General features: G+C 45.5%; 1 protein-coding gene across 3 annotated transcripts in view; it reads right to left on the bottom strand.

Moving 5' to 3' along the window:
- The window catches only part of LOC146869338 (solute carrier family 12 member 6-like), an 836,907-nt gene that overhangs the window by 393,681 nt on the left and 423,006 nt on the right, over positions 1 to 20,220 (bottom strand). For all 3 annotated transcript variants that reach the window (XM_085651026.1, XM_085651041.1, XM_085650987.1), the window contains 3 exons: positions 12,530 to 12,704; positions 11,784 to 11,902; positions 10,875 to 10,973 (listed from right to left, as the gene is read on the bottom strand). In XM_085651026.1, the coding sequence (XP_085507152.1) occupies positions 10,875 to 10,973; positions 11,784 to 11,902; positions 12,530 to 12,704 (393 nt within the window). The remainder of the gene's footprint in view (positions 1 to 10,874; positions 10,974 to 11,783; positions 11,903 to 12,529; positions 12,705 to 20,220) is intronic.

Raw genomic sequence — 20,220 nt, 5'->3', positions numbered from 1 at the left:
CTGATTTAAACGTTTAAGGATCCTTGCAACTAGTGGAGTCTCTCCTCCTCTTTCAAGGGGGGAGGAGGAGCAAAGAACATTGGGAGTAATGGATTGTCCGAAGTGAAAAGGAGTCACAATTTTTGGCAAAAAAGCAGCGGTGGCCCTCAGCTATAGTTTGTCTAGAAGAGAGGTGATGTAGGGCGGCTGCAACAAGACACTTTGCAGCACACTCATGAGACGATCTTAACCCCTTCCATGCTCATGACGGAACGGTTCCGTCATGAGCCACGGTTGAGCTGTGCTCATGACGGAACCGTTCCGTCATGAGCCCGCCCGCGCTCGAACCCTTCAGCACCGCGGCGGAATTCGCCCAGCGCTGAAGGGGTTAAGGGATTGCCCTGAGCAATGTTGAGAGTTGGAAGGCACAGCGAGCAGCCATGGATTGGCTAGAAGGGCCGGTACATGAGGTGCCTCAGAACCAAGATGTGATCCTACTGTGGCATCGCAAATGGTTTGTGAGGGAATACAAGTATCAAACCCTTTAGAAATCTCATTACAACAGGTGACATAAAGAAGGATGGCTGGTCCGGCGAATGTAAAAAGGCCGAAAGGACAGACAAATAACCTTTCATAGTGCCAACTGCAAGACCTTGCTGGTACAAATATAAAACAAACCATAAAACATCCAGCAGTTTGGCTTGCAACAGACCTGCTTTACACACTCCATAACAGGCTACAAACGTACCCATTACCCGGCATAAACCGACTTTCGCAACCTCAGGTAGTAGATCGAATGCAATGAATTGCTGCCGCTCAATCTCCAAGCATGGAGGTGCACTTTACGCAGGTCTGTGTGCAGAACCTTTCCCTGCTGCTGCAACAGGAGATCTTCCTGAAGTGCCAGCCTGATCAGAGGACAGATGCTCATGCCCAGTAGGTGAGGGTACCACATCGCCCTGGCCTAATCCAGAGCCACTAGGATTAATTGGACCGGGTCTTTCCTAATCTTCAGAAGCTGGGGCAGGAGAGGCATACAGGAGTCCTAAGCTCCATTCAAGGCTAAATGAGTCTCCTAGAGGAGTGTTCTTAGGAATGCTAACACAGAAGTTTTGACACTGCATTTTCTCAACGGTCGTGAAAAGACCCACCCTGGGTTCTTCCAACTGTTGGATACACTGTGCCACCTCCGTGTGCAACTGCCATTTGTGATCCCCCAAGTGTTGCCATCTGAGCTCATCCACTTTGGCATTTAAAGATCTTGCCAGGTGTATCACGATCAGGGAGAGGCCCGAATGCTTCAGCCAGTTCCAGAGGTGCATAGCCTCTTGGCACAGGACCAAACTCTGCCCTGCTTGTTGCAGTATCATATAGTGGTAGCGTTATTTGTGAGAACTTGCACCAGCCTTCCCTTGATAGACTGCAAGAAGTCCTTCAATGCTAGGTGGATGGCCTGCAGCTCTAATAGATTTATTAGGAGCCGTGATTTCACTGAGAGCATAGCCCTCCAGATGGCCCCTCAGCCCAGCAGTGATGCATCCATCACCACCATCAGCTCTGGATGGGGAAGGGTCTACTGCTGGTTAGAATTCATACAAGTAGTCACCATTGTGGGTCTTTTGCAGTCGCCTCCAAAACCTGAATGATGCATGGCAAGTTCCCTTGGCACTGGGCCCACAGACTTCAGATCCCACTGCAGAGTCAGCATATGCCACCTGGTGGAATGGATGAGCAGGATGCACGAGGCCAGGAAGTCTCAGAGCTGCTCTCAACAAGATCCAGATCTGATGCTGAAACACCAGGATCAAAGCCTGAATGTCCTGGTCACACTGGAACGGAGGTAAGGCGCCGAACTGCACTGTGTCCAGAACAGCTCCAGTAAAAGAAAACCTCTGCAAAGGAGGCAGGCATGATTTTGGCTCATTGTTTGAGAACCCCAATGATTGCAGGAGGTTCACTGTCGTCTTTATGCAGTCTACTACTTACTACGGTGAGCCCGTCTTGAAAGGCCTGTCATCAAGGTAGGGGAAAACTGGCATCCCCAACCTCAGACATTGGGCAGCAACCACCACCATCATTTTTGTGAACGCCCACACTGGTAAGGCCGAAAGTGAGCATATCAAATTAAAAACGCACCAGGCCGACTTTGAACCATAGGTGCCGTCTCTGGGGCTGCAGCACCATCACATTAAAGTATGTATCCTTCAGGTCCAGGGCGACAAGCCATTAACTAAGATCCAGGGCAGCGAGAACCTAGGCCAGCATGAGCATTTTGAATTTTGAACAATAAGGCAATTACAGGATGAAGATCTAAAATAGGATGAAGGACTCCATGCTTCTTTGGCATGAAGGAATAGCGGAGAAATAACCTAGTCCTATCTCTGACGTTTGCACCTTCTCTACAGCATCTATGGACAGAAGAGCTCACCTCTCTTGAAGTGAAATGGATAGGTGCTGCTCTAATACAGTGGGTCAGAAAGAAACGACAGGGCATAGCCTTGTTGAACTATCTGGGGGGGTCCCATCTGTCAGTTGTGATGGACAGTCACTCTGTAAGAAAATGTTGAGTCCTGCCTCCCATAGTCTGGTGATGTGCTGCTAAGGGCAAAGTAAAGTGGTTTAGAGGCAGATTACGCAGCGGCTCTTGGCTGGGACGATCAGTGCCCCTGGTGACCTGTATGTTGTCAGCTCAGTCTCCGTACCTGGCCACGAAAGGGATGAGGTACCTAGAACTGGGCTGATTGGAGCCTGGCACTTTCTACACACCAAACCTCTGGAGGAGCCCTGAAGACCTGAAATTGTTGCGTTAACTGTCTGGCAGGGGTAAAAAAAGGCACAAAGAGTGCACTGTAGCCCAGCTTTTATTGAAGTGCTCCAAAGGGGAATTAGCTTTTCGCCCACCAGTAATGAGTAAAAATAAAAAGGCATATCCATGGGAGATGCCTGCACATCCCCAGAAAAGCCTGCAGATCTCATCAATGCGTGGCACCACACCAGTGCCAACTGCTCGCTGCAAACAATCTATAGTGTACAGGCCAGTCCAAATTATATATTTAATCACATCCTGAATGGTTTGAGCCAGAGAGGCTCTTAACTCCTAAGTAGCTGCCAGCAACATCTTGCAGGCCATGTCCCAGCTGCTATGCGTATTACGGCCCAGTAAGCAATCGACATTGACCTGCTTCAAGGCTAGACTGACCGCAAATAACATTTATTTCCAAAACCCCTCAATGGTTTTCGACTTCCTGTCCGGGGACGAGGGAGTTATAGTGAAAGCATTAAGAATAATTTTGCTAGTGGATGCTTGGCCCACAAAACTCACAGGCGGAGGACGATGCATTTAAAAATGAGGGTTGCCAGGCATCAGTCTGTGGCGTCTGGCCACCTGTCTGTTCACTTGTGGGCAAGCTTTAGAACAAGTGCCCAAAAGTGGGCAAGAGCAAGCTTTAGTCCAAGTGCCCAAAAGGGTGTTGGTTATGGCATTATTGAACAACAGTTGATGAATTTCTGTAACCACATTTGTTTTAACCTCAACAGAAGTCAGTTGTCTATCCAGGACCTCAGCAGCGTGTCTGATAACTTCTACAAAGGAAACACTCTTGCCCATTGACAGCCGAAGGGGGGAACCCGTTCCTGTATCAGGGGAAGTATTCAGCCCACCAGCCTCTTGTGAAGCCAAATATTAACTGTCACCATCATAATGCAGGGCAAATCATCCCATTATCCCCATTGAAAGCTCCAACTGGAGCTATGGTCAGAATCGAAATAGAAAGCAACTGAAGACAGTTATGAGACAGCTGAAGAATGTTTTCTAAATCAGATTTTATGTGACCTGGGGCTGGAGTACAGCAAAGTGTGACCTTAGTAGGTGTCGAGAGGGGTTGGGGTTGTAACCTGGGGTCGACACAGAATCCCCTCCAGTGACGTCGGGAGTGGCGTTCACAAAGAAGGGAGTGACGCGGGTAATGGAGCTGGATTGGAAGTCAGCATCAGAGACCCCGAGGCAGGTTCCAGGGGCTCCGATGGTGCAGATTGCTGACCAATGAGCGGACACTTGGGCTGTGAAAACATGCCACATGGAGCTGGAAGAGTGCCAGCAATACACACTATGGCCTTCGTAAATGCCTCCACCTGCGGGGACATCGGCAATGGTCTGGGAAACTCTGAGCTCATTGATAACAAATAAAAAGAGGCCCTCCGAACTATAATGCAGGGAGGCTACAAGAGAAATCAAGAAGCCTAAATACAAACAAAGAGGAAAAACCTGCCTCGGATTGCGTAAAGCGGAAAGATCTCACTGTTCAATGTTAAACAATAACCTGCCACATACTTGTTTTGAATTCTTTACCATTTAATCAAAATGGGTATCAGCCGTTTATATACATATATTATGACCACTTATGAAACTACACAGTAATATGTTATAAGTACAAATTTTACCTTCTTCTGTCACCCCCATTCACTCATTCTATTCAGTCTCTCCTACACAGCAATCATACATACCACATACAAACTATTTCCACCAACAGACACAAAATATAAATGGACTAGCATTTGTAAACACAAACAGGAATGCATGTAATGATAAAAGGATCAAAATCATATATATTTGTCTGTTCACTTGGAGAGTTCTGATAAAGCTTAGTGCGCTAGAAAACATTTCAATTAGTCTTTTGATGTAGAACATAAGTCTGGTCACCAACATTCAGTTTTGTACATTGATTTTTTTTTTACAATATATGATGTAAACAGCATCATCCAGAGGAGTGCTCCTCATGTTCCTGTTTCGTCATGTGCCGACGTAGGACCAAACCTTCCTCAGGGTGCTCAAATGAACAATTTCTCAACTCGATGTGGGGTTGAAAAGTTGAGGGGGAGAAAAAAAATACAATTGAAGGTCCACCCAAAGATTGCCTCAGCTCTTGTCAGGAACATCAGAGAGGGACAACAAAGAAATAGAATAGTTGTTGCCCAGATAGAAATGAAGTGATCCGCCGATGACTGTCCTCAGGAAAGGATACATGATCTTTTTCTGATAATCTACAATCCAATAGACGTAAAATGACCAAATTGACAGGAGATCTTGGATCCCCAAAAGCAACAGATAGAAATGGATTTATGGGAGACACTGGAACAAAGGAAGCTACGAGCTCAAACTCCCTTTTCGGTAAAATGCTGTTGAAGAGCAGGCGTATTCCTCAATATGCCAATCAATATCGACGCTGGGGGTCCGCTATACATATCAATGGGTGCGGCATGAGGTAAGCGCAGGTCCGACGGAGGCCAAATCGTCACATGTCTCTTTCAAATCATATGACCGGAATGAAAAGGTTCTTTCTGTAAACTAGGTTGCAACAGCCTCACTGAAACGTCTTTCCAGTGCCACCGTCGGACCGGAGCTTACCTCAAGCCGCCCCCATTGTTTTTTATAGTTTGGCCATACCAGATGCGGATACTCATCCTGAGTAAATAGTAAAGAATTCAACACAAGTATGTGGCACTGGTTACTGTTTACTACTGAAGCTCGACCCCTTTGGAGATTTGCTCTCCTTCTACAGCGAGGTACTTCCGCTTTACGCAATCAGAGACAGGTTTTTCATTTTTGTTTGTAATTAGATATCAACTGTGAAATCGGTTCCTCAATCAGGGGCTGGAAGTGAGATCGATTGGCACCTTGCCACTTTCAGAATGTCTCTATGGATAGATCAGTGGCAGGTTTGAGTCGAGCACATCTTTGTCACCTTGTCTTTCCACTTAGACTGAACGGACGACCTGTCACAGGTCAACAGACAACTGTTTACTGCAGCCATGAGATGACTGGCACCCTGTAGCTTTAGTTGGGGACATGGTTACCTTGACACTGAAATTCAATGGAAAAGCATGTCAACTGACCTGACTTCAAAGGAACAGCAAGGAAGGAACGGACGCCAGAGACCAAGAGTGGCACCTATAAGTGTCTCTGCTCTGTTCATTTAAGGGTGGAACAAAGTTAATGCAGAATCACACGGCACCATCTGAGGAAGAACTGCTCTAAATATGTCCGGATCCAGAGTAGCGCCTTGGGATATTCCAAAGGTGAGCAGTAAAAGAAACAAGCATTTGCAATGCAATAGGTCTCGCATTTATAAGAGTTTGAGCTATTGGCAGTGTAAAATTACAATGCCTTTTATTTATGTTTTGGTTTTAAAACAAATAAAAGGCATTGTCATTTACAATGTCAGTAGCATAAACTTGCATAAAAGCAGTGTGCGGCGTGCAGCAGTGTGCGGCGTGCAGCAGTGTGCGGCATGCAGCAGTGTTTCGTGCAGCAGTGTGTGGCGTGCAGCGGCGTGCGGCGTGCAGCGGTGTGCGGCGTGCAGCAGTGTGCTGCGCGCAGCAGTGTCGTGCAGCATGCAGCAGTGAGTAATGCAGCAGTGTGCAGCAGTGTGCGGCGTGCAGCAGTGTGCGGCGTGCAGCAGTGTGCGGCGTGCAGCAGTGTGCGGCGTGCAGCAGTGTGCGGCGTGCAGCAGTGTGTGGCGTGCAGCGGCGTGCGGCATGCAGAATCAACAGATGCCAGGTTCAGAGGGCAGAGTGACGTGATGCTTAGGTGATGCAAAATGATGGTGGTGAGTGATGTTTGGTGCTCAGGTGGTGCCACTATATGGTGTGGATTGGAAGTACGTTGTGGATTGTGGAGTTGTGGAGTTGAAATATGTGGTTTTGAGTGGAATTATGTGGTGTGTATTGGAAATGTGTGGAGTTGAATTGTGTGGCCTGGAACTGTGGTGTTGAGTGAAATTAAGCTTAGTGAAATTGTGTCATGGTGTGGAGTGCATTTATGTTGATTGGTGGAATGTGGCATAGAGTGCATTTCTGTGGAGTGTATTTGAGCAGCGCCTCAAAAAACACCAAGTGCCCTTGCATGTTCAATGTACTGAAGACCATAACCCACCACACTCAAACACACCACAACATAACACAGACATAACACAACCAAGCATTTGCAATGCAATAGGTCTCGCATTTGCGAGAGTTTAAGCTATTGGGATTGTAAATGACAATGCCTTTTATTTATCTGTTTTCAAAACCAACACATAGATAAAAGGTTTGTCATTTACAATGCCAATAGCTCAAACTTTTGCAAATGCGAGACCTATTGCATTGCAAATGCTTGTTTTCTTTTGCTGAGGTTATATGTCTACAGAACAATTCAAAAACTGAAAAATACTATGAAACATGAACGACCACTCCAAAAAATAGTTTTTGATTGCCTTTTTCCACTAACTTGGAGGAGTATTTCACCCTCCTGGTTTACAGCAGAAACATGCTTCTCTCTATCTAATAATCTGTCTTCCATCTGTCACCTCTTGTTTTTGTATTTTTTTTTACTAAACACTGGTTAGTTATTTGTCAAGGCAGCCCTCCCCACCTCCCCCACCGATTTCTCTTCTCATTTAACATAAATCACGTTGATGCCCCCGGGTCTGCAATGGCCGAGCAAGAGTGCCACGGGCCCTGATGGCAGTAAGGGTAACGGTCCCTGCTACCCCCTGATGGGTGGCAAAAATATCCATAACTGAGGTGGGGTGCCCTTCACAACTGTGGGCGCCGGTGCCACTGCACCTGCTGCACACTAAGAGATACGTCTCAGCAGTCCCGCAGCGATACGTAAAACCAGCACTTAAATAAAGAACGTACCCAGAAATATGATGTAGGAAAAACACTTTCAACACACAACGTACTGACTTATTGTGGCTGTTATACATATTCTATCACTGGAATGGCCTCGTAGCGCTAGAGTTAATCAAACAAGCCCTTCAATTTCTGCTCAGTCTATCGTGACACACGAAATGTCATTTCACAGACTCAGATTCCTTAGCCTTTAGCACTGACATATGAATACATACTGCGACTAAAAGAGCAACGCTGGCTGCAAGGGACGCACCTCCTTAATCAATCCATTATTTCTTATCTAAGTTTTATAGATCGCAAAGAAGGGCCCAGAGGCCATCAAGGCGCTGTGCAGTGGTTAAAACGCCAGGCTAATATAAGGCATAACATAGCACAACTAAGTGACATTTAACAATGAAAACCTCTCACAAGTGCTTATTGGCGCCTAATAGTTTCAGTTGCTATGTTGGCACTGTAGAAAGCGCCTGAATCTGGTCAACTGAAATTTCCATAGGGCTATGTGCTTTCCAAAGCACCTGTACTACAACACATTGGCGCTATATAAAGCAGATAAACAAATCATTTAAGTGAAACTGCCAAGGTACCTTGGCCAATGTTTGCAGCTCCAAACTGCTTGGGCAGAGATATATTCCAAGCGCTATATAAACAAAAGTATACCAAATAAACTCAAATAGAGAGGAGCTTTGGAGAGGCCCGAGCCTGGACAGGAAGGGGGCAGGGGGGGTTCCCAGGCTCACGAGCTGTGCATGCCGCCTGGCCTCTGCAGCATCCCACAGCAGCTCAAATAAAAATAACTCAGAGCTGCACAGTGACAGCAATTTATCTAGTCCCCTGTGAACAATACACTCGCATGACCCAGGCACAGACAGTGAGGATGGCAGGGAGCATCATAAATAGCGTGGAGAGAAAGCCAAGTGGGTGTAGCCTGTCCGCAACAGGGTCAAATCAGGGCAGGGCTGATGCTGCGTTTCATCCTGCCCTAGGTCGACAACAACAACACCGCTAAGTTCGGTAATAACAGCTAATATTATTATTTAAAAAGAGACGCAGCTGTCTGTGTGTGCGTCGGATAGATCATGACACCCACAGCAAAGGGTGGGTGTAGAATGTGTTATGTGTCCCGGAAAGCACAGATTCGGGGGTGTTTCTGGCAAAAGTTGAAATTCCAGCGCTACCACTTGTGATCTGATTCCGGGGTGACAAGGGCAATTAACAAGTGTTGGGGTGTGTTGTGTGTGGAGGCGAGGATGTTTATCACCTTTTATAACTACCCACATCACTAAGGTTAACCTCTGTAATGCAGCTGAAAGCCCATCCACACCCTAGGTCTGTACAGCCTTTTTTATTTTTAATTAGCAACAACAATCAACAGTCCGATGTTCAACGTCGGCTTTAAAGTTTTCTTTTCCTTCACGCTGTTCTCCACATTTAAAGATCATTTGCAGGCAATTTGAACCCATGTAGATTTTTTCTTGCCAATTTCCTTTTTTTTAAATTGTGAACTGCCAAAAGCCGAGAATAAAGAACATGGAACTGGAAAGATTTTTGGTAATGAGGTCGTCTGTTGTTCCTGCCACGCTCCCCTCATGCACCTCCTGGGAAGTCGCTCCTATCCATGTTAAATACCTTTATGATTGTAAACGGTTGCATTCTGTAAACCGTTCGCAAATACCCATCCAGGTCCTTTATTCAAATTTGTTCTTTTTGATTCGGGGGAGAATAAGATTTGCCACAGCTCCCGATTTCATGACCATGTTAAATTAAAATGGGCGTGACTTTTAAAAGACCCTATGTTGTAGGCTATTCGCACTGGTTATCCAGGTGTTTTTTACCAAGAAACTATGCATTCGTGCTGGTGGAGTTGTCTGTCCATTAACAGTCGACATTGGAGTTTTTCTCTAATGCTTAAGTCTGGTGCGCACTTTTCAATGTTTAATAAAAACCGCTTTCTGCTACTTTGCTTAAACAAGCTGTCGCCGTTGCGCCCCACACAGCACTGGAGGAAGGGGGAGGAACAGGAGAGAGAGTGGGGTGGGGGGTAGAGTAGCGAGGGGAGGGAGGAAACAGAAGAGGCATTCTTGTTGCTTTGAAGACAGACTAACATTAACGGTCTGAACTATAATAAAGGTAAACAAGTTTGATAGCAAAACATTACATAAGACTCGTGGACAAACACAGCATTCCGAGAATGGCTCCCACAGTAGCAGGGTGCTAGGTTTACATTTCTGACAAGCTCAAGAATGGCAACTTGTGCTGTTAAACGTCACACTGACACATCTTGCAGCACCCGTTTAATGTACAGCGCTGTAAAATGGAAGCCTCGGTATTACGAGTTACTGCTATGTTCACGGTAGCTAACTGCAAGTCAGTCAGTGGCACTGCTGACAAGTGTGTGAAACGCTCTTGAAACGGGCGCAGCGCTGATAAAATATGTTCAAAATTATTAAAACATGCAAGATGGGGGGGTTGGAGCGAAGTGCAAAGAACACAACAGGCTCCCTCCAGACACCTCTGATGATGAGCAGGATACAAATGCTGTGGGTTAACTAGGAAGCAAAACAAGGGTAAAGAGAATGTCTCCGTGAGCCTTGTGCTGGCGCCACTACGGGAACACATGGGAATGCAAAGCCATTAATCAAGCAGGATGGCTCTGTCTCCCTTCACGCCCAGGGAGGAGGGAGATGCGAGCAGAGCATCAAAGGGCTGGGTGAGAAGGGAGGGGGGAATGCAAGGGTCAAAGCAGCGAAAGTGAAAGTAATCGAGCAGAGTATCAAAGGGCTGGGTGAGAAGGGAGGGGGGAATGCAATGAGCAGAGGAGCAGCTGTGCACGTGCATGTGATCGTGCACTCAAGGTTTAGGCCAGCCAAAGGACTGTGGGTAGCACTTTGAAAATCCCACATATAAAATGTCTCTTCGAGCCTTTGGCTCGCGAGACCTAAAAAAGACTTGCAGCAGCTTAAAACTTAAAAACAGCATCACATGATTTGTGTACTTCCACGTATTCCTCAAAACACAAGCATGAGGAATTCTCACTTCTGATTAGAGAAGAGCTGCATGATCTTGAAAAGAAATATTTAAGCAGTGAGGGTCGAATTAAGGAAATGAGATCATTTTTGACAGCTTGCTTAATTTTTTTTTCCAAACCAAAGGCAAGAGGCTGACCTTATTTTTGTCTGCCCACAATGCTAATGTGCTAAAATATTTGGCAAATCAACAACACTTACCAGTGGTAATAATGAAATCGGGGGCGCCAATTGGGAGAACGGAGCAAAGTCTGCAAAGCACATGCTAAATTCACAAAGAGGTAACACATCAGAAAAAACCTGGGGACAATGAAAAAGAGAAATACAAAATGTATTAAAACGGCACTAAGATTGGCATTTGGCACTCTTATCAATAATACCCGTCTAAGACCATTATCACGAAAACAACATTACTTTCAAGACAAAATAGAGTGGCACTAACTGCTGACAGACTTCAGAGGTTGCTAAACTTGTTGTAGTCATGCGGGCTTGATAGTAACAATAGAACAGGCAAAAGCCATAGACTTCCATTGATAGCTTAAGGTGATCTTTTCAAAGACCGACCTCATTTATTTGACTGATCTGCCCACTTACTGCTACAAATATTCCTGCAGTCGATCCTTCCAGAGAACAGTCCAAGAATCCTTCACATGCTGTGATGCCTTTCTTGAGGACAAGAAATAACTCATCACAGAATGACAATATTATTGAAACAGAGGAACATGAATCTAAGAATGAACTGGTTTATAAATGATACAACACAAAAATGCCCCAGTTAATATATACCCTGTTTTTTTAAGTATTAACACTCACAATACATGTTACATGACGCGCAAACAATATAAGGCATGCGTGCTCTCCTTATGCAGATTCTCATTGGTGTATGTTCAATTATGCAAATCATGCATGCAATTTGAATAGAAGTTTGTCAAACTGTATCTAAAATGTTAAAACTCAAACAAATTTAAACAAAAAAAGGAAATGAACTGCTTTAGTCAAAAAATTAATCTCTCAGGTTTAGAGTCCATCAAAGACTAAAGAAGAGAGTTATGAATACACTGTGGTTTCTATGAAGGGATATTTAAACCACAGCAATGCGAGAACACGTACATGGAGAGGATTGGTGCCACAAGGTCCAGCGAAGCAATGAGGATACCCAATTCTGCAATGGCAGCTGTCAGGAGGAGCGCCCATGTCGGTTCACCATTTGACTTTCCATGCCCAAAGACCTGTTGGGTTGAGAAATAAGTAGCTAATTAGGACAAAGTTCAGACATGGAAGACTATGTGTACCTGGTTAGAGTGCTCTTCGAAAGAAATATGGCTTGGACCTCACACATGGAAGTGCTGACCAGGATTGCTCATACTAGCAAATGAGTGTCCCTAGTCAGAAGTGTGTGGTGGGCATTGTATTGCTGCAAAGCATGCAAAGGCAGTCAGTGAGTCATCCCCGGTGAGGTGAAGGTAAAAAGAGAGGATTGGATGATTTCGCCCTCACATATTGGATTATTCTTTCTGCTTTGTCAGATTGACTGAAATCATTAAGGACTGCATGCGATGAGGGTTTATTTGGTTGGACTGAAGGCGAGTCAGTGTATCTGGCTTAAAAAAAAGAGACCATGGTTTAAAAAAGAGACCATGGCTTAAAAAACAGACCATGGCTTAAAATACAGACCATGTGCTCCAAGTGTTTCAGTCTAAATGCTGAAGGTAAAAAGGGCAAGAGTCACATACATCACTGAAAAACAATATGCTGATGGAAATATCGTACCAGCAGGAACAGGGGTGTTTGTTCATAGGGGGAGTGGCAGGTGGCATTGTGGCAGATGTTAAAATATGATAATGGAGAATTCTTACCCGCAGGAACGGAATTATATTGTCCTTGGCTATGGCTTGCAGAAGTCGTGGGGCACCAGTCAGGCTCTGAAGACCGGCTCCACAGGTGGAGAAGAAGGATCCAATCACAATCACCCAAAGAGATGGCCATGACAGTGTACCAACAACCAAGTTCCTGTTCACTGCATGGCCAAACCTGAGGAAAGGGAAACGAGTTTGGTGTTTGCTGGACAGTTTAGAAATGTGTTCTCTAAAATAATACATCACAGACAAAAGAGCGTAATTGGTTGCCTTGTGCACAACGAATCTATGGAAAACCCATGAGGTAGGGTAGACCATCTCAGCCAATGCATCAAAAACCGACCTTCTACAAAGCAGTCAAAGGAGGAATACTTCAATGCTCCCTGGATTAAATAATCTGCAGGCTATCCTAAGCATGGCTTTAAATCAACTAAATTGCCTCAATAAACCTCAATCTGCATTTACTGTGGATTATTCATTACTTTCTATCACTTAATGTAGCCCATTTTGGATTCCAAAACAAATGACAGAAAAACAAGATACAAAGATTATAGAATCAGGGAGTTCGATTCTGCCTCAATAGTCACAAGTGTGACCACATAAAAACAGCATTGCAAACATTCAACATAACATTAGTTACCAACACTTGAGCCATATGGATACCTTGAGTGGGGAGCTGGGGGGTATAGAAGGAGAACCACCATACAGAACAGACTCAATGACCTCCTACAACTACACTCAAAACCAGCCAATGCCTTCAAGATCAGTAGATCAAGGTCATCAACCATAAGATCATCAGGCACTGAAGCCACATAGATACACTATTAGGGGAACTATAATAAGGACTGGAATGCACAACAGACCACAGGGAACCAATTTTCATTATGTCATAAGCATACATTCACTATTAGTATTATCCATACTTAAGGACTCAAGTAACAAAGTAGCTAACAAGGAAGAACTCAGAAGTCCGCTATGTCATCATACTTGCACTATGCTGAAGTGGTAATACTGAGTAGGAAGAAGTAGAATGGGGCAATTTAAAGTACCTGATCTGTAGAAAGCTTCTGAGAGTAAGCCTAGAGAATATATCTAGGTTTCTCCAAACCTCTAGAAGGATGACGCCTAGACCTCAGGTGGGACTCGAACTCAAAATCCCTGGCTTAAAAGGCCAATGCCTTATCCATTGTGGCACTGACCCTCCAATCCTGCTCACTAGAAGCCTTTTTTGAAAATTATTTCACCGTAACCACTTCCAGCTAAGCTTTAGCTGTTGGACAAGTGCTCTCACAATTTCCTCGGAAGGAGCAGTTGTAGAGAGGAATGAAAAATTTCCTAGCTAACGTAACGGAAAGTTTCAATTCTATTAAGGACTCGGAGGCGAGGATTATGCTACTCTTTCTTCACTTTATTGAATTGCAGCCACTTTAAAGTCAAAACTACTTTTCCCATGAACAATAGGGAAATAACATCAAAACAATAGAGTGCCCACAGATAGAGTGTCCCATCCATTGCACCAATCAGGAGTCCTCAGGTAGCTGATAGTCCTCTGTCCCTGACTATGCTTCCTCTTTCGTCGCTCGGTCAGCCAGTGAACCTGCATCAGGAGTCTTGTTTGCTTGAATCCCCTGGAAATTAAAACAAGCATTTGCAATGCAACAGGTCTCGCATTTACGTGAGTTTGAGCTGTTGGCATTGTAAATGACAATGCCTTTTATTTATGTTTTGGTTTTGAAACATAAATAAAACACATTGTCATTTATAATGCCAATAGCTCAAACTGCATTGCGAGACCTATTGCATTGCAAATTCCTGTTTGCGTTTGCAAACAGGAGATGGGTACGTTTGCAACCACAAAAAATCCAAACGTCTTGGAACAGCCATGGACTTTAGCAGCAAATTCGTGATTTCTGTGGGATGTCTGTCTGGTAAATGTGGAGAGCAAAGCGCAATATGGCAGATACAAAGGCGCCCATCAGCATGGAGAAGAACCATACTATAACGTTTATTTGTAAAGCGCACGCTCACTAAAGGATATTTTGGCACTGGATAACCGATGTTTATTGTTACCTTGCTCAATGTCACTCATTTTATCGACCTCAGAAAGATGAAAGGCTAAGTGAACCCCCTGTGATTTGAACCTGTGACCAAGAAGTCGAACACAGGCCCCCTACCATGGATGCATTTGTCCACCTAGCCACCAGACCCGGTGTGAAGGAGCCATTCACATGTTCCTACAGGCATGAAGTTACAAATTGCACATCAAAGGATCTCTAAATAATGGGTACAAAAGTCAGGATGGACTTCCGTTTACTGAGTATTAACTAGCAAGAGTTTAGTTAGCTTCAAAGGAATAGTAAGTCTGGCAAATAGTGAAAGCAAAAGTAATTTAAAGAAACAGAATATTAAACTACGTGATTATAATAATGTGGTTAATATCTTTCGGTTTAATAGATGTAAAGCCAATAGATTTGACTATGTTCACTTGAGAGCTAAGGTATTGTTAGGGCTTCTAGAATTATGTGGCTGAGGAGGGCAATAATATGTGGCAGGGTTGAGGAAAATATGCAGCGGGAAAAGGCAAATTATGCGGCATAATGCACCACATTTTGTAATAGTATTACTTCATGATTTTGTCATTTTTATTAAACTTGGTAATTCTGTTTGGGCATTAGTTGCACTTTATTAGTAACAGTTTAATACTTAAATATAGCAATAAGCAACAGAAAGGTGACCAGTTCAACTTTGCAAAGGGCCGTCCAATGCGCGGCAACATGCATAACTGCATTTTTAGTAACTTGTGAACTGTTTGGGCTAGAAACAAATTTAGTTTTTCTTAAAATATGCATATTATGTTGCAAATTATGGATTATGTGGCACATCTATAGTAATGCGGAAAATCTATTGACTTTGTTAATGTTCATATGCTAAATATACAATTCAGCAGGCGGCTTCTACTCATAAACCGTTTATTGTGTTATTATTGAGGTTGCTGTGTGGCATGTAGGAGAGAGTCGGTTTCCCAGACAATAAATTATTTCTTTTCAGCTGGTTGGCTGTTTTACACAACTCGGGTGACCGCTGCGGGCCTTGCTAGATAAAATGTTTATTTTTACTACAGCGCTGAGTGCATTGTGTTATCTCTGTCCCGGGCCATAAAAGCTTCCTGTGCTCGCGGTCCGCTTTCCTAGTTTTCCGAAGCTCTGCTCAGGAGCCGGCGGCCAGAGCAATAAATGCAACAGCATTGACATAGATACTAGGTCTCACCTTTGGGAATTTATAAGTATTTAGTCATGCATCACATTATACTGGGTGCTATAACAGCTACTACAGATGCAGTATTTTTCCATTCCCGGTTGATGTAGTCCCATTAATAGTGGATCTGGTAGAGGATGGTAGTGGGTGACTGCGCTTAAAACAATGTTTAAACAAATCTGCTCCTGGACAGGCACAGAGACAGATGCAAGTGTGCACACGGACAGACATAGCGACAGAAGAAAGCGTGCGCAGACACTGCGATAGCCGCAAATGTGCACACTGACACAGACAGGGCGACAGCTGCAAGCACGCAACCCTACAGATTCAAGTGTGCGCACACACTGACACGGTGACAGTCTTAAATGTACACAAAATACAAACCGCCCCACTAATTCAAAGCAAAGGACTGTAAAGAGCATCACACATATGGAGACATGCAAACTACAGATAGTCACGGACAAACCAATACGGACAGATTGATAGTCACAGAGGATCATTAACCATCACACAGACAAGTAAAGGTTAACACATCTAGAGAGGCACACATAGCACGCTGGGTTGTATGCAAACAAAGGAAGTTAGAAACACACACTGTTTGCGAACAGACGTAGACAGAGACATACATCCGCGAAGACATGCCGAGGCAAACATACACGCCCTGCAGACTGCTACGAGGATAAGGGGATATGCACACAAAACTTAAAGAGAATGCAGAGCACATGAGACATACCGACAAGTACGCACACATGCAAAGAGGCACATCCGCAGATAAACAATGGGGGAAAGGGTCAGCATGCAGACACATAGAAGCAGGGTGTGCGTTAAACAAAACCTATACAAAAAGAGAGCCATGGAGATTCCTACTTTAATACGTGTGCACAAGCACAACACAGTCGAGTTAGTATGTTCAGCACTGCTCGGTGGTTTTTGGTGTCACTGATGCTACCTTGCGGGGGCTGCAGGCAGAAGAAACACATGGAAAACAACCAACAGATGAGCATGCATAAAAATTTGTAAGAAAAGGTAGGGGTGAATAAGAAAGACTGCAGAGACATGCAGTAAAAAAGAGTGCATGTAAAAAATTAAACATGCAGAAGCTCCATTTCTCCTTTCTTCGAAAAACATGCCTTGAACAATATGGGGGTGGCAAAGATATCGGAGGGCGGTGGGGTTAATCACAGGGAGTGGGAGGAGGGTGCGGGGATGCTAAACGCAGCTTGTTCTGAAACTTCTGAACAGAATATAAACACGAACAGAGGCAGATTAGTGAGGCCACGAGTGCAATAGAGCCTCTGCATGTGCACGTAAAAGCGGCAAATAATCCATTTGCCAATAAAGACTCAAGTAAGTTGCCGTGGACATTTTACCTGGCGTGAGTATGTCTGCCGTTTTCTTACGTGACGCAATACACAAGCGCAGTTTAGCTCATGTTGATGCTTTTGTTGATTGCGTGCTTTATAACTGAAGTTAACTAAACGACATAAAAGAAATCTTAACGAGAACAGAGTAGCATGTGCTTTTAAAAAGAAGAAGCGCATCATGGCTGAAATGTTTAACAGTTCAAATAATGAGGATTAAAAAGCAGATATACAGGGCTGTCGGAGCAGCATCGACGTGCAGGAGGTGGTGGGGACTGCACATGGAGATGTGGTGATTTACGCCAAATATGAAGCTCTGTGGCCACCAGGCTGATAAAAGGCGCAGCGCCGCACAACCATAAACAGAAGTACTCGTTAATAACAAGAAGTGGGATAAGGGAGGGGGTAGGTCGCGCAGTCTAAGGGGAGAGGCACAGGCTGGCAAATGGTGAGCACTTTCGCGGGCGCTTTGATGTTCGCAGTGGCCGCGCGGCTCACTGAGAACATCAAAGCGCCCGCGAAATGATCACGCAGGCTGCCAAATGGTGCGCGCGCCCGGCGCACATGCACTGTAGTTGGGGGCCTGGAAAGCACTCGTTTGCACTTCCAAATCCCCGTTCTCTATAGCTCTCGCCAGAGCAGCGCTAAAGCGCTGGCTCAGACGAGACCTAAAAAGCGTAGCCCTGAGGAAAGAAACTTCAAAGTATGTATGCAAGTACAATACATTGGAATCATATCAAAACACCAATACTAAAACATCGTACTTACTCAAATACGAGGGAGGGAAGGTAGTCAACGAAGTTGTACCCTGGGTGGGATAATCCTCGCCTCTGAGTCCTTAATAGAATTGAAACTTTCCGTTACGTTAGCTAGGAAATTTTTTATTCTATGTCAGGACCGGAGGCGAGGATTATGCTCGTTTAAAGGTTGCTCACAACCAAATGAGCCATGTAAACCACCGGTTTGAAGTAAAACTGTTTAAAGGTAGAGTCTGAAGACCAATCCGCAGCATTCAGGATGTCTTCCAGACGAGCTCCCAGGGTAAAAGCTTTAGAGGCCATAGCACCTCTGGTAGAATGAGAACCAAACGCTCGTACATCAATGCCTGCTTCTTGCATTATCCAGCGCACCCAACGGGCAATCGTGGGGGAAGACACCGCCTTGTGGGGCTTTTATAGTACTATGAGCAACTGGCGTTCCCCAGGAGGCCTGAATTCCTCTGTCATCTCCTCATAAGCTTTGAGACACGCAACAACACATAATTTCGGGGAGTCCGGAAAGGTGGGGTAGGACACAGAAGTCGTACCGCATTTAGTGCGCCTACGAATGGTGAACGTTACACCAGCGGGGGAGAACATTCTGCCGGACACATCCAGAGCTCTGTCGTCCGAAACCCGTCTGCAAGAGATCAGACACAGTAGCATGGCTAGCTTCGCTGACAGTTCCTTCCTGGAGAGGAATCTATTCGGTTGCCATGATTGCAATAGATTCAACACCCTGCTGACATCCCACAACTGAGAGTAACGAGGTTCCGGGGGAAGCGAGAGACGTATACCCTGAAGGAGACGACAAACTAAAGGATGTTTTCCAACAGGTGAACCATCAACTAAACCATGACCAGCAGAAATTGCGGACCTTAAGGTATTGATGGTTCTGTACGCGAGACCGTCCTCTGTTAGGAAAGCCAGAAAATTCAAGATGGCAGACACATCAGCTGCCACGGGATTGAAACTCCGTCGCATACACCAACGACACCACCTTCTCCAGGTGGACCGATAACGCTTGAGGGTGCTGTCTGCCCAGGCCCTGGACAAGATACTCTCAGCCGCTCCCGAAAGGCCTGGGACCGCCCATCTTCCCCTGTAATCCGCCATGCCATGAGAGCCAGGGAGCCCTGCTCTATCAACGGGTGAGGACACCCGTCCGGACTGAGAAAAGCTGGAAAGAGGGGAGTGTAGGATTGGAGAATCCCAGGAAAGTTCCAGAAGAACCAGAAACCATACTTGCGACCTCCAAATCGGCAAAATGAGCACAATGCTTGCTTCTTGGCGTCGAACCTGGGCGGAGACCAGAGTTATCATTGCAAACGGGGGAAAGGCATAGGCCATCTCGGACCGCCAATCCTGGAGAAACGCGTCTGTCTGCTCTGCCAGAGGTTCTGGCCTCCAATTGTAGAACCGGGGAAGCTGGTGATCTAGGCGAGAGGCAAAGAGGTCTACAGAGAAGGGACCCCAAAGACTCTGGAGATCCGCGAATATCCCCGTGTGTAGTTTCCAGAGGCTCAGATCGTGGAAGTGGCACGAGTGAAAGTCTGCCACTTGGTTGTCCTGCCCGGGCAGGTACTCCGCCGTGACTGAGATCTGATGATCCAGGCAGTACTGCCAAAAGTTCGCAACCAGGTTCAAAAGAGCTCTGGAGTGAGTGCCTCCCAGATGATTGATATACCGGACAGCCGAGATGTTGTCCATCTTGAGAAGGACGCACGAGTGAACCGAGTCCTTGGTCCAGCATTTGATCGCGAACGATCCAGCCAGAAGTTCCAGACAGTTGATGTGTAATTGTTGCTCCGACGGAGACCACACCCCCCCCGTGGTGAAGTCGCCACACTTCACGCCCCAGCCGGATCTGCTCGCGTTGGACTCGATAACGATGTCTGGCGCGGACCCGAAAATGGCCCGACCATTCCAGGCTTCCATGTTGGAAAGCCACCACTGAAGCACTTCCCTGGCCTCCGGTGTCAGAACCACTTTGTGGGAGTATGATCGGCCCTTGCGGAGATGCGCCGCTTTGAGACGTTGAAGTGCTCTGTAGTGGAGCGGGCCCGGGAAGATAGCTTGGATGGATGCAGATAGTAAGCCCACCACCCGAGCTAATTGTCTGAGGGAAATCTGAGTCAGGGATAAAGCCCTCCGAATCTCGTGGCGAATTTTCGGCATCTTGCGAGCAGGAAGGCTGAGAGTAGATTCCATTGAGTCTATTAAGAAACCGAGAAATACTACTTTTTGGGAAGGAACCAGAGTGGACTTGGTTTCGTTTATCACGAACCCAAGGTTCTGAAGGAGATCCACCGCGGTT

Source organism: Triturus cristatus, chromosome 1_1 (assembly GCF_964204655.1).
Source record: "Triturus cristatus chromosome 1_1, aTriCri1.1, whole genome shotgun sequence".
NCBI classification, from domain to species: Eukaryota; Metazoa; Chordata; class Amphibia; order Caudata; family Salamandridae; genus Triturus; species Triturus cristatus.
Note: the sequence above shows the minus strand (reverse complement) of the source record. Positions and strands in the feature narration are given on the sequence as shown.